General features: G+C 35.7%; 1 protein-coding gene across 3 annotated transcripts in view; it reads left to right on the top strand.

The window, feature by feature from the left end:
- Window positions 1–13,484, top strand: part of LEPR (leptin receptor) — an 83,290-nt gene that overhangs the window by 50,048 nt on the left and 19,758 nt on the right. For all 3 annotated transcript variants that reach the window (XM_045584501.1, XM_036444755.2, XM_036444756.2), the window contains exons 7-13: window positions 1,536–1,680; window positions 7,004–7,294; window positions 7,435–7,552; window positions 8,407–8,606; window positions 10,893–11,041; window positions 12,009–12,168; window positions 12,280–12,362. In XM_045584501.1, coding sequence (XP_045440457.1) covers window positions 1,536–1,680; window positions 7,004–7,294; window positions 7,435–7,552; window positions 8,407–8,606; window positions 10,893–11,041; window positions 12,009–12,168; window positions 12,280–12,362 — 1,146 coding nt within the window. The remainder of the gene's footprint in view (window positions 1–1,535; window positions 1,681–7,003; window positions 7,295–7,434; window positions 7,553–8,406; window positions 8,607–10,892; window positions 11,042–12,008; window positions 12,169–12,279; window positions 12,363–13,484) is intronic.

Below are 13,484 nucleotides of genomic sequence, written 5' to 3'. Positions count from 1 at the left end.
CTTTCTGTACATTTTTGTGGAACTCCTGCTAGAAAGCAAGAATGGGCATGCTTGTATCAGGATATACTGGGGTAGTAGACCAAAATGAGAGGAGCTTGGGAGTGCTGGCGAGAGATGGTGGGTTATAGTACTAAATGGAGGTGGGGGAAGATCTCATTGAGAGGCTGACATTTGAGCTAGGATTTGAAGGAGATGGCAATGTAGGTATCTTGGGGAATTTGGTTCCAAATAGTGAAATCAGCCATTTAGAGGTTCTAACCTTGGTGAGAGGCTGGAGGCCAGAGGAGTGAATGAGAGTAAGAGTAAGAGTGCAAATCAAAGTGAATAAAATCAAAGGGAATAGTGGTCTGGTTTCGTTCTGTTGCATGGGACTATTCAGTTTTCCCAAACCAATGTAATGTTACTAACCAATTACCTCAATCAAAACCAATCAATCAACTAATTCTATATAATAAAAAGCTAATATGCTAATTAGACCAAACAGCAGAATGGCTGTCTGGATGACCTTCTGGACAACCGTCCGGATGACCTTCTGGATGAAGCCAAGGCTGTGAGGGGTGAGCCCCTTGCCTGAATTTTGTGCATGGGGCCTCTAGTATGCAATAAAAACCCAGAGGGTTAGGGGAGGAGAACAGAAGATTGTAAAGAACTTCATGGGCCATGCATGGACTTCGGCACTTTGTAAGACTAATTGTTCTGTAATTTAGAGATAAATATCTGTTTTCTTAGATCTGGGCTAACTTTTTTGAGTCTTCATTTTCATAAAGAGCAGGATAGGAATCCATTTATGATGTGTATGGAAAATCAGAGTTTAGACTTCTCTGGACTTCAGCTTTCTGAACTGTAAAATTGAGAAAACATGATTTTAAATACTAGAGGTGATCTGATATTGTTTAATGGGTTCCTAATGCTTTTCACCACTTTTATTCTATGGTGTCTTGAAGTCTAAGACACAGGAAAGTCCAATAGTTTTAGAGTATATCACTAGAAAACCAAATTTATTCGCTAAGCAATTCTTTGCTGGTGGTTGTTTTATGCAATTAGGCCTCTTAAATATTTTCCTTCTACTTTACAAACTGCATTTTGATTCACTGTAGTTTATCATCAGTCTAAGGTTCTTAAAAATTATTCATGCCCTCCTTCGGTGACGTTTTCCTCTAGGAACAAAACTGTTCTGTTTACCCTGTGCATCATTTCCACCGTGTGCTTTCCAGTTGTCAGCAGGGGCATGACATTTCTCACTGACACTAGCTATATATCTCAAGATTTGAAAAGTCATATCCATTATCACCCAGTTAAAAATATTTATTTATTGTCATTGTGATTCTCAGACTCATGGGTTATGTAAAATTTTATTGACTAGTGTACCAACCTTTGTTATTTGGTTATTGATTTCTGTTTAATTTCATTTTGGCCAGCTAACTCCTCTATAAGATTTCAGTTCTTTGAAATTTGTTGAGACTTGTTTGTGATCAGTTTCGGTAAAGGGCTCGCAGTGACTTGATACTTTTGTGTTTTCAAATAATATTTAACAGGCTGATGAGATCGTCTCAGCCACATCGCTGCTAGTAGACGGTGTGCTTCCAGGGTCTTCGTATGAGGTTCAGGTGAGGAGCAAGAGGCTGGATGGCCCAGGCACCTGGAGTGACTGGAGCACCCCTGTTATTTTTACCACACAAGGTAGGTTTTTGTAACAGTACCTTCTATTGAAAAGGGAATATGTTTTTGGAAGTTGTGTTTGGTATATTATAAGACTCTTAAATTTTTGTGGCACTAAACCAGAAAGACGTTTTCTACTTACATTTTGAAAAAAGCTAATTTGTTAATGAAATGTTGTGTAAGAGCTCCAAGGTATTTTGTTGAATTACAAGATAGCAGTATCTTATTGAATTACATTCTTTTTCAAAATGTACAGTTAATATAAAAGTTTCAAACTCACAAACTCAGAAAGAGAAAGAGAATTATTGATGTAGAGAGAAACATTGATCAGTTGCCCTCCTGCATGGGACTTGACTGGGAATCAAACCTGAAATCTGGATATGTGCCCTGACTAGGAATTGAACCTGCCATCTTTTGGTGTACAGAACGATGCTCCAACCAACTGAGCCACATTGGTCAGGCTTCCTTAACTCACATTTTGAAAAATCAGATATGTTTATTAAAAATATTTTTCTATATATATTGATTTATTGATTTTAGAGAAGAAGGAAGAGGGATTGAGAGAGATAGAAACATCAATGATGAGAGAAAATTATTTATTGGCTGCCTCCTGCACATGGGGACTGAGCCCACAACCTGGGGATATGCCCGGTCTGGGAATTGAACTGTGCCCTCCTGGTTCAAAGGTTAATGCTCACTCACTGAGCCAGGATGGCTGGGCTCAGCTATATTTATTTGATGTACATTTCAAATATTAAAAATTATATTTGACTATTACAGATTATGTGATAAAAATTTTTTTTCACTTCAGATGCTTAATTTTGAGAGTTTTTATATTTTTAAAGTTATCTTTAACATCAGATAAACTATAGCTTATTACAACTTTATTTTACATAGAGGCACATGAGCCTTAGAATAGTTTTATTTATTTAGAATGCTTTATCATTTCCAAAATCTTAGGATTTCATTTATTTATTTTTTGAACAGAGGCTACTTGATATATTGCTGTTATAGCAAACAGAAGGCTAATTATCAGTACCTTTATAGTTACCACTTTTTATTCATTGATATCATTGATATTAAAGCTATACCTACCAAGCACCACAGTTAATGAAGCATTGACTATTCCTAATCAAGGAATTATTGATTCTTGTAAAATGAATTGGCTAGCTAAGTTTTTTCATTATAGCTGCTGGGAGGTCTTGGACTTTTAGAAAAAAAATCTAGGACTTTTGGTCTAATAATATTGCATTGAGGTTATGCTACATACTGGAAACAAACATTAGAAGTGCTGAATTCTTAAATACCTTTATTAACTGCATTCTTTAAAAAAAAAAATATATATATATATATATATATGTATATATTATTGATTTTCAGGAAGGGAAAGGGATAGAGAGCTAGAAACGTCGATGAGAAACATTAACCAGCTGCCTCCCTACTGGGGATGTGCCCACAACCAATGTACATGCCCTTGACTGGAATCGAATCTGGGACCTTTCAGACTGCAGACTGATGCTCTATCCACTGAGCCAAACCGGTTTCGGCTTGACTGCATTCTTGTTGCTACCAAAGAAGAGGATAAGTAGCTATTAGTTGGTTTCTATATTTCATATGTGGCGGTTCTTATAACCGGTTAGAGAAAATATTTTTCCCATTATATTTGCTCCAAGAATTAAAAAAAAATATTTTCCATTATTAAAAAGCACATTTTCAAATAACTTTATATAAAGTGTTTTGATAGTAATTCATTAATATTTATCAATACTATTTCCTCTTTTAATAAAATTCATTAATGTAAACTCTGAAAAGGTATTGCTACTTGGCCATGAGAAGAAAATCATTTTTGTTTTCTTATTTTAAAAATTAAATATTGCATACTATCTCATATGAGAATAAAACATATATTTATATTACTATTATTTTAAAATATGTATTTTTATTGATTTCAGAGAGGAAGGGACAGGGAAAGATAGAAACATCAATGATGAGAGAGAATCATTGATTGGCTGCCTCCTACATAACACCAACTGGAGATCAAACCCACAACCTGGACATGTGCCCTTGGCCAGAATCAGACCTGGGACCTTCAGTCTGCAGGCTGACTCTATCCACTGAGCCATATCTGCTTGGGCCATATTTATATTATTTAAAAAGTTAATATTCAACATTTATCTCATCAATTTCAATACATTTGTTTAGTGGAAATTTTACAAGCTGTTAGGTTTTTAATAAATTGTCTTTCTTATTTTAAGCTAGTATTTTAGCACTTAGTAAATGCCAAAATACTTTGACTTTAATCTGACTTCCCAGTTAAGCCATAATTATACGCATTCAATTTTGAAGTGAAATTTTTTGTGTTTTTATTACCTTTACAACAAAAAGCTTCAACTTAATTTTTTAAAGTTCATTTGTAATCTTTTGAAAAATGGATTATTCAGAGTCTTTTGAAGCAGCTCAGTAACAAGATGTGAAGCACGTGGAAGGTAGGTTAATGGTCTCTCAGGTCCCGCTAGGTACTTGTATGCAGCAAGTAATGTACTATGAGGCTTGAATGCCACTCCACACTAGTTTATAAGCCTAATGCACTGGCTTCTGTTCAGTACTTTCATGCTAGTAAGTTTTTTCCTGTTTATGTCTAACTGCCAATGTCTGGTGTAGATTGTAAATATACTAGTAAAGATATTGGAGTTTAGCATGCTATTGCAGAAAACTTAAAAACCAATTAAGTGTTTTCAATTTTGTTTGTTGGGATAATCCAAAAAATGTCATATAAGAAAACAGATATTCATATTTTATCAGCAGAAAATGAGTTACCTTAAATATACTGATTTTATAATGCATTCTGGCAGAAATAATTTCTTCATTTGTTAACAGTTGTACATTTTTATTCTATTTCTAATTAAAGATATGGACAAACTATGTTTCCAACCACAGGGGACTGAAAAAGTAGTATGGGATAGTGTATAGGCATTAAAAATAATATTTTAGAAAAATTTTGGTTCCCTTTGTCTTCAAACACAGGAGACTGGCATAAAATAACTCAAAATGATGCTACAGAGCAGTTATATACAAACTTGTTTTGTATATTGGTGCATTAATTTTACATTTCCTAACTAGTTTTCTTATTTAAATCTTATTTCTGTACCTTTCCTGTTACTTTGAAATTTTCATATATCTAAATGAGACAATAGTCCACCATTTTTTTTTTTTGGTGGGGGAGGGATGTTATAGAAATTTAAGAACTCACCTTAAACTTCACTGATTCTTTTATTTATTTATTTAGTTAGTTAGTTGAGTTTTTACAGAGAGGAAGGGAGAAGGATAGAGAGCTAGAAACATCAATGAGAGAGAAACATAGACCAGCTGCCTCCTGCACACCCCCTACTGGGGATGTGCCCGCAACCCAGGTACATGTCCTTGACCAGAATTGAACCTGGGACCTTTCAGTCCACAGGTCGATGCTCTCTCCACTGAACCAAACCGGTTTTGGCAAGCTTCACTGATTCTTAAAGCAAAGTCTCATGGAAGACAAGTCATTGTGGAATTAGACCACATTTCACTTTTGTTAAATTTCTACCTATTGCTTAGCAAGTGATCATTACTCATGAAATCATATTTTACATGATAAAAGGTTAATATGCAAATTGTCCCCTCGGGAATTCAACCAGGAGACTGGGAGTTTGATTGCTTGCTAGGTCTAGTAATAATTAATGTCGTTTTCTAATACTTTTTTAAATCGAATTTATTTAAACAATACAACAAAATTTAATCAACAATATAGTTGCTGTTGTTTTCTACTACTTGTGCCCAATGCTCAGGAAGCATTTTAATCCCTCTGTTGTAAAATTCTTGTGATTTTGATGCAAAAAATTTGGTCAATGCATTTTTGAGGCATTCTTCATTATTAAATTTTTTCCAAGAAGAAAGTTTTGCAAAGAACGAAACAAATGGTAATCGGAAGGGGCAATATCAGGAGAATATGCAGGTTGAGGGAGAACTTCCCATTCCAACTGGCGCAGTTTTTCAGCAGTGATTCTTGCAGTATGCGGTCGTGCGTTATCGTGGTGAAGAATTACGCCCTTGCGATTAATCAGCGCGGGTTCTTTTTCTCTTAAAGCTTGGGCTAACCTTTCCAATTGGGCACTATACACTGCACTTGTAATGGTTTGGTTAGATGGTAAAAGTTCATAATGAAGAATTCCTTTAAAATTCCACCAAACACACAACATCACTTTTTTCGCATGCAAGTCAGGTTTTGGCGTGGGCTGCGGAGCCTCATTTTTGTCCAACCATTGAGGCCGCCTTTTCAAATTAACATACAGCACCCATTGTTCATCTCCGGTAACAATTTGCTCTAAAAACGGCAAACGGTTTTGATGAGAGAGGAGCGAACTGCAAATTGTGACTCTTTGATTAAGGTTGTTGTTGGTCAACTCATGAGGAACCCATTTTCCAAACTTTTGGACTTTGCCAAGTGCACGCAATTGATTGGAAATTGTTTTTTGTGAACAATTTAAAGTTGTCGCAAGCTCTTGTTGGGTAATTTGAGGATTTTGCACCAAAAGAGCTTGAAGAGCTTCTTGATCAAAATTGGACACACGGCCTCGACCACTCTTGTCATCTAAGGAAAAATTTCCCTCGCGAAATTTCTCAAACCAACGCTGGCATTTTCTGGCGCTAACTGCATCTTGACCAAGAGCACTACGGATGTTTTTTTGCAGCCTCACTTGCTTTTCTTCCTAATTGGAACTCATAAAGCATGCAGTGCCGAATATGCTCTTCATCCGCCATCTTCTTAGCCCTAGTTTTGAAACAAAAACCAAACCAAACACAAACTTTTTCAAGCAAAACTTGTTAATTGCACTTCACACATTCTGTAGATACCACGTGTTTGAAGGTTATGTCAATACAAGTCAACGCCAAGCAAGATTTTAAATGAATGTTTAAAAACGACATTAATTATTACTAGACCCGATATGTTGTGCACTGACTAGCTGTGGTGGTGGCAGTGAGGTGCTGAGGGGGTGAGGGAAGGAGGAGGCAAGAAGGCGGGGAACCTGATTGACCCTGATCACTGGCCAGGTCTAGGGATCCTACCTGTGCACAAATTTTGTGCACTAGGCCTCTAGTATTATAATAAACTGAAGATATTTATGCAAGGTCAAGTATTTGAGAATGAGAGTGCTTGGGACACTAAATAGCTGTACACAAATAGGCAGTTATAGCTATTCAGTCTCTTAGCACACTTGTTTTGTTTTTGGCAGTGTCATCCTTGAATGCTTTATTTACACAATATTTTCTTTCTTCATCTGATTTTTCTACCTTTCTTCCCTCATTACAGATGTCATATACTTTCCACCTAAAATTCTGACAAGTGTTGGGTCTAATGTTTCTTTTAACTGCATTTACAAAAATGAAAACAAGATTGTTTCCTCAAAAAAGATTGTTTGGTGGATGAATTTAGCTGAGAAAATTCCTGAAAGCCAGTATAACATCATGGGGGACCATGTTAGCAAAGTTACTCTTCCCAGTTTGAATGCAACCAGGCTGCGAGGAAAGTTCACCTACGATGCCGTGTACTGCTGCAACGAGAATGAGTGCCACCATCGCTATGCTGAACTCTATGTGGTTGGTAAGCACACTGAGGTCTTCTTCCTTTTGTTCCACAAGATAAATTTATCTTATGGACCCTGTATTAGAGTCTCGTTTATTTTCATTAAGCATTTTTTGGTGTTTTTGCTATATATTAATATTTTTATGTGTTTTAAATAGATGTCAATATCAATATAATATGTGAAACTGATGGGTACTTAACTAAAATGACTTGCAGATGGTCAACTAATGCAATCCAATCACTCGCGGGGAGTACTTTGCAATTGAGGTATTATAGGTATGTGTTCTTTTTGCTGTTTTTATTTTTGTGTGGATATATTGAGATAAAAATTTCCTGTAGAAATTTTTACCGCCATCACGGTATTCTTATAGATATTCTTCTTAAAATAGGATAGTAGAATATACTTCATTAGAAAGCAGTAACTGCTACTTTAGCCATTTTAATGCCGTATTAAGAGCAAATAATGGCAGAAGGGCTTTTTCAAAGAAGAGGAGAAATGCTTTGTATGTTTTGAGGCAGGGTGTTGATAGGGGCTCAGTTATATAAAAAATGATTTTCTTATCTGTAAAGATGAATGATATTCTTGACTGTATGATTCATATACAAATCAAGAACTGATATCTTCAAAATTATACTGCTTTGAACTAGAAAATAATCAGACACTGTAATTATGCCGTAATTACTATCGACTGTTTTCGGTTTGTTGTAGAATTTAATCTGTATTGAAAGTGTAAGGAAATTATTTTCCTTCCCATCTTAGGGATGCCTACTGCTGCTTTTGGCCTGTAGTTTTAAAATAGTATCACATAGGTATAATATTTGCGTAGCTTTCAAAGTGTTAATATGTTCTCTCTCTAACTGGATCATTATCTCCTTGTTAGAGCAATGCCATTTAATTTATTTGCATTCCCACTTAGTGTTTAATGAAATATTTAATAAGGGTTTCTGTATGCTTTTATGGAAAGACAAGATTGTGATGTAGCTGGGAATTCTAAAATAACTATTTTAATAAGGATAACTATTTTCAGGTGGAGCAAAAACGGTACCTTTGAAACAGCAAAGCAGAATTCTCAAATCTTAATGCTTTCATCTATGTTGTATATTAATGGACTGTTTTCATATCTTTCAAGGAGCACCCTTTATTGTTCTGATGTTCCATCTATTCATTCCACGTCTGAACCCAAAGATTGCCATTTGCAGAGAGATGGTTTTTATGAATGCATATTTCAGCCAATCTTTCTATTATCCGGCTACACAATGTGGATAAGAATCAATCACTCTCTGGGTTCACTGGATTCTCCTCCAACGTGTGTTGTTCCTAATTCCATGAGTAAGTTAAATTGTTGTGTGTCTTCATTTTTACTAGCAGATTTGGATTTAGGTTGATTCAGGGCAGTTGTTGTATTTTACTATTTTCTGATCATATTAGATTTAAATATTTTTTTTGCTTACAGTAAAATTGATGACAATCAGCATTTGAAAGTTTTATTATATTTTAAATTTTTTGTCGCACAATTTATTTAGCAATAAGAATACTTTCAGCATACTATTTGATGAGTGAAATTTAATAATCCTATATAATAAAAGGCTAATGTGAAAATCAACTGAACAGCAGAACAATGGGTTGCTGTGATGCACACTGACCACCAGGAGGCAGACACTCAGTGCAGAAGCTGCCCTCTGGTGATCAGTGTGCTCCCACAGGGGATTGCCACTCAGCCAGAAGCTGGGCTCATGGATGGCGAGCACAGTGGCAGTGGCAGGAGCCTCTTACACCTCCGCAGCAACGCTAAGGATGTCTGACTGATGGCTTAGGCTGAGGGACCCCTCCCCTCCAAGTGCATTATAGTGTCTATATTAATAAAAGAGTAAGATGCAAATTGGCTGTACCTTCACGATGCCTACCAGCCAATCAGGAGTGATTATGCAAATTAACCCAATAAAGATGGTGGGTTGATTTGTATTCCATGTGCCAAGTGGCCAGGAGAGGAGAGGGATGCTTGTGTCGTTGCCATGGCAACAACACAGGCATTCCATACCACCCTAGCCACTCCAGGCCTCTGTGAAGAATGGGAAGACAGAAAGGTGGCTCTGGGCCAGAGCAAAAAGGCAGCTCCAGTCCCAGTGAAGGCTGTGCTGGCAGCCAGGGGAAGGAAGGCCCGTTCTTGCACGAATTTTTTGTGCATCAGGCCTCCAGTTATAAATAATTCACTACTTTGTACTTTTCTCCCAATATACTTATGGAAACATTGGGAGTTTTTAAATCTCAATGTTTAATTTAGGTATTCTGATGGTTTTGTAATCTGAATAATAATAACTCAAGGCTTTAATTTATGATGCTGTGTAGGGAGCAGCATTCAAAATAGCTAAAGTCAAGTGAAGAAGAGAAAATAGACAAGGAATAATAACATTCAAGATGAAATTTTAAATACTCTTTTCAAAAGATATTTTGATTTCAAATGATTAAGAGAATGCTGGGAAAATTTGCTATATCCCTCTAGTATTATTACTGTGGAATCTTTGAGAAATGATCCATTTATGATTGTGGGAAAGATGCCAAAATTCACCATTTGATTCACTCAGATAATTATACTTTCAAATAATTAGTACACATCAGAATTAAAACCTACATTTTGTTAAATAGAAGATAAATTCATAATGTTTAGATTTTTTTTTTCAACATAAAGTCACATTGTTGTGCTTGGGCATTGGGAATTTTGGTTTCCAAATATGTTGAGTTGGTGCATTGTCTTTTTCTAGTTAAAAACATGTTCTTGCCATTCTAGTCACCTTTGCCTCCATTTCTGACCCCTAGAAGGTCAATGGGAGAGCGGGGGGAGAGGAAGGAGACATATATACTACTATTTGTAATACCTTAAACAATAAAATTAAAAATAAAAACAACTAAAATGGCAGCAGAGTAAGTGGATGCTGTTTGGTCATGCTCCCAGGAACAAACTGGAATTACAACTAAAATACAGAAAAACTTCCTGAATAATCAACAGAAAGCTTGCAGGAAAGAACCCTGACACCCGAGAACTGAAAGTGGAGACCGCAGACACTGATTTATTTTGTATATTGTAAAAAAGTTAATTTAAAAAAATACAGCTAAAAAAAAAAGCCTGTTTTTCATAGATTTCAGAGAGCCAACTCTTCACTCTGTAAGACTACCTCTGACCTTGACCCAGAAATGCTTTCTAATAGGTAGTAGGAGAAGAGTTTGAAATTCACAGATGTGGAAATGGATGCAGTACATATTTTTTGCCTTTAATTAAAGAAACAGAATTTGCTCTTGATGTTTATCCTGTGTTCAGTATGGTATCTTCTGGACGCAAAGCTAAGGGTTTAATTTCTAATCAGGTCTTACTATAAACAGAGAGACATGGACAATGTATTGATTTTTAAAGAACCAATCTATTGGCAAAATTATCCCTTTTGTATTTATTACATAAAATTGTGGGGGAGCAAATGAGATAAGGGATGTGACATTTTTGAAAAAGAGATACTGCTTTATAAATATAAGGTATGGAGATTACAACATCATAAGAATGGTTTTTTAAGCATCATTACTGTTATATATACTGTGTTTTTTTGTTTTTGTTTTTTTAATTTCTAGTAAAACCATTACCTCCAACAAGTGTGAAAGCAGAAATTACTGCAAAAGTTGGATTACTGAAAATATCTTGGAAAAAGCCAATTTTTCCAGAGAATAATCTTCAGTTCCAGATTCGTTATGGCTTAAATGGAAAAGAAATACAGTGGAAGGTAACTTTTATCTAGAAATTTCTTTAGCTTGCTTCACTAAATGTTATTTCTGACTGTTATAATAACTTTATTTCATAAAACTTATTTTGTTGTCATAAAATTGATTTAGTATATTCTCTGTATTCTGAAGCTATTTTTTTTTTACAGTGATCTAAGTTTAATCCTTTAAAGAAATAAAATTTCCCACAATCTATCATTTCCAAAAGCTAGCTTTTATCATTGGTCCCATAAAATGTTTCTTAAAAAAAGCTTGCATGGTTAAATAAGTTTAGGAAACCCTGCATCACTGTATGTTTCTAGTGTAAAGTTATAGTTTATTACATATTAAAGGTTAGGAAAGGTCCTGCATTAAAGAAACATTTATTTGTGAATTTACTTCACCCTATGTTTCTCAAACTTATTTTACCAACAAACCCCTTTTCCTCCAACATCTAATAATATTCTTTAGTACACATATTGAATGAATATATTTTAGAAGCTGCTTTTACCAAATAAACCAGAATCATACCCCGAGTTGCAAGTGTGCATATGATGACTTGTGGTGTCAGTTTTCGGATGGCAGCCTGCAAAGACTTACAAACATCATTAGGTCATGATGATTGTAACTGAAATGAGTGTGATCCTTTACCTGCTTATTGAGGAGACTGAATATCAGAGATCCTCTACAGCAGGCCCTATTAACTACTCAATTAAAATTCTTAATAGTTTTTATGGTTAGATGCTTAGTGGACAGAGAACGATTGAGAAGCGAGGCTGCAAGTGAACCAGTCCCAATCGGGTTACAAGAAGGGAACTAAGATAGTCCTTAACCTGAAGGAGTTCATGATCCAAGCCTGATATGAGCATTTTCAAAGCCAGAAGTCATGAAGTCAGTTCACTCTTCGATTTGGAGTAAAATGTACCTCAGGGCCCTCTAGCCACCTATGTGTCAGTCATGGTCAATCTAATGCGTTGACTTCTGTTTCAGATGTATGAGGTATATGATGCAAAATCAAAATCTGTCAGTCTCCCGGTGCCAGACCTGTGTGCGGTCTACGCTGCTCAGGTGCGCTGTAAGAGGCTGGATGGAGTGGGATATTGGAGTAACTGGAGTGCTCCAGCCTACACAGTGGTCATGGATGTAAAAGGTCTGTAGAGATTTTGTAAACATGTCTTAAAAATGCACAAGTGTGTGTTTCAAATACTACGATTGAAAAGTATTTCTTCTGAGAACACACGTGCAACTTGTTGTTTTGCAGTTCCTACCAGAGGACCTGAATTTTGGAGAATAATTCATGAAGACAGCTCAAAAAAGGAGAGAAATGTCACTTTACTTTGGAAAGTATTTCTGCTTTTTTATGTTATTCTTCATTGTTCATAATTTTTGGCCCTTCAATCCCATATTTCATTTCCATTTTGAGAGATGATCACAGATAGCTAAGATCCCTAGTGGAGAGTGTATCAGCACAGAGTTAGGAGACTTTAGTTCCATTCTCAGCTTAAGGTATTATAGTTATGTCAGTACTACTTTGGCAAAGTCACCTGAACGCTTTAGCCTCATCTTCATAAAAGTAGGATTGCACCAGATGACATCTAATGTCCCTTCAAGTCTGAGAATTCTCTTTATATTTAATCCTAAACAAAGTAGATGCCTTCTCCATATGCCTCAAGGACATCTAAAACAAGAGATACTCTATTTGCATGATGACATACAAACAGTGGATATTTCCATAAGCAGTGAATATTCAGCCTAACAATTTTCAAAACATTCTCTCCACCATATGAATTTTGTATCTGAAGTGAATGAATTATTTTTTTGTCACAATTTTGGGGAAACACAAACATTCAGTCCACAGCAAACATTACCTGTCATTAGAGAATTACAAATTCCAACAAGTGTGTAGAGATACCTCTACTTCCTAGAATGGTTAAAATAAAAAAAAAAAGAACAATAAATTGCTGACAAGGGTGCAAGGCAACAGGCAGTTTTATTCTTTGCTGGTGGGATTGCAAATTGGAAGATAGTTTGGTAGTTTCTTACAAAGTTAAACATAGTGTTACCATACGATCCAGCATTATACCATTAGCTATTTACCCAGCTTATTTGAAAACTTGTCTTCACACAAATATTTGCACATACATGTTCATAGTAGTTTTATTCATTATCACCTCAAACTGGAAGCAACCCAGATATTCTTCCATAGATGGATAGATAAACTATGGTACTTCCATCTAATGATAAAAAGAAATTGCTATACAGCCACCAAAAGATGTGGATGAATCTTAAATGCATGTAGCTAAGTGGTAGAAGTCCATCTGAAAGGGCTACATAATGATTCCACATACATGGAAAAGGCATAACTGTAGAGAAAATAGAAAGATTGGTGGTTTCTAGGGATTTGGCTGATGAAGAAAAGTTTGAATAGGTAAAGCACAAGGGATTGTTTATGGTGGTTAAACTATT

Source organism: Pipistrellus kuhlii, unplaced genomic scaffold (genome assembly GCF_014108245.1).
Source record: "Pipistrellus kuhlii isolate mPipKuh1 unplaced genomic scaffold, mPipKuh1.p scaffold_m20_p_2, whole genome shotgun sequence".
In the NCBI taxonomy this organism is placed as follows: Eukaryota; Metazoa; Chordata; class Mammalia; order Chiroptera; family Vespertilionidae; genus Pipistrellus; species Pipistrellus kuhlii.
Note: the sequence above shows the minus strand (reverse complement) of the source record. Positions and strands in the feature narration are given on the sequence as shown.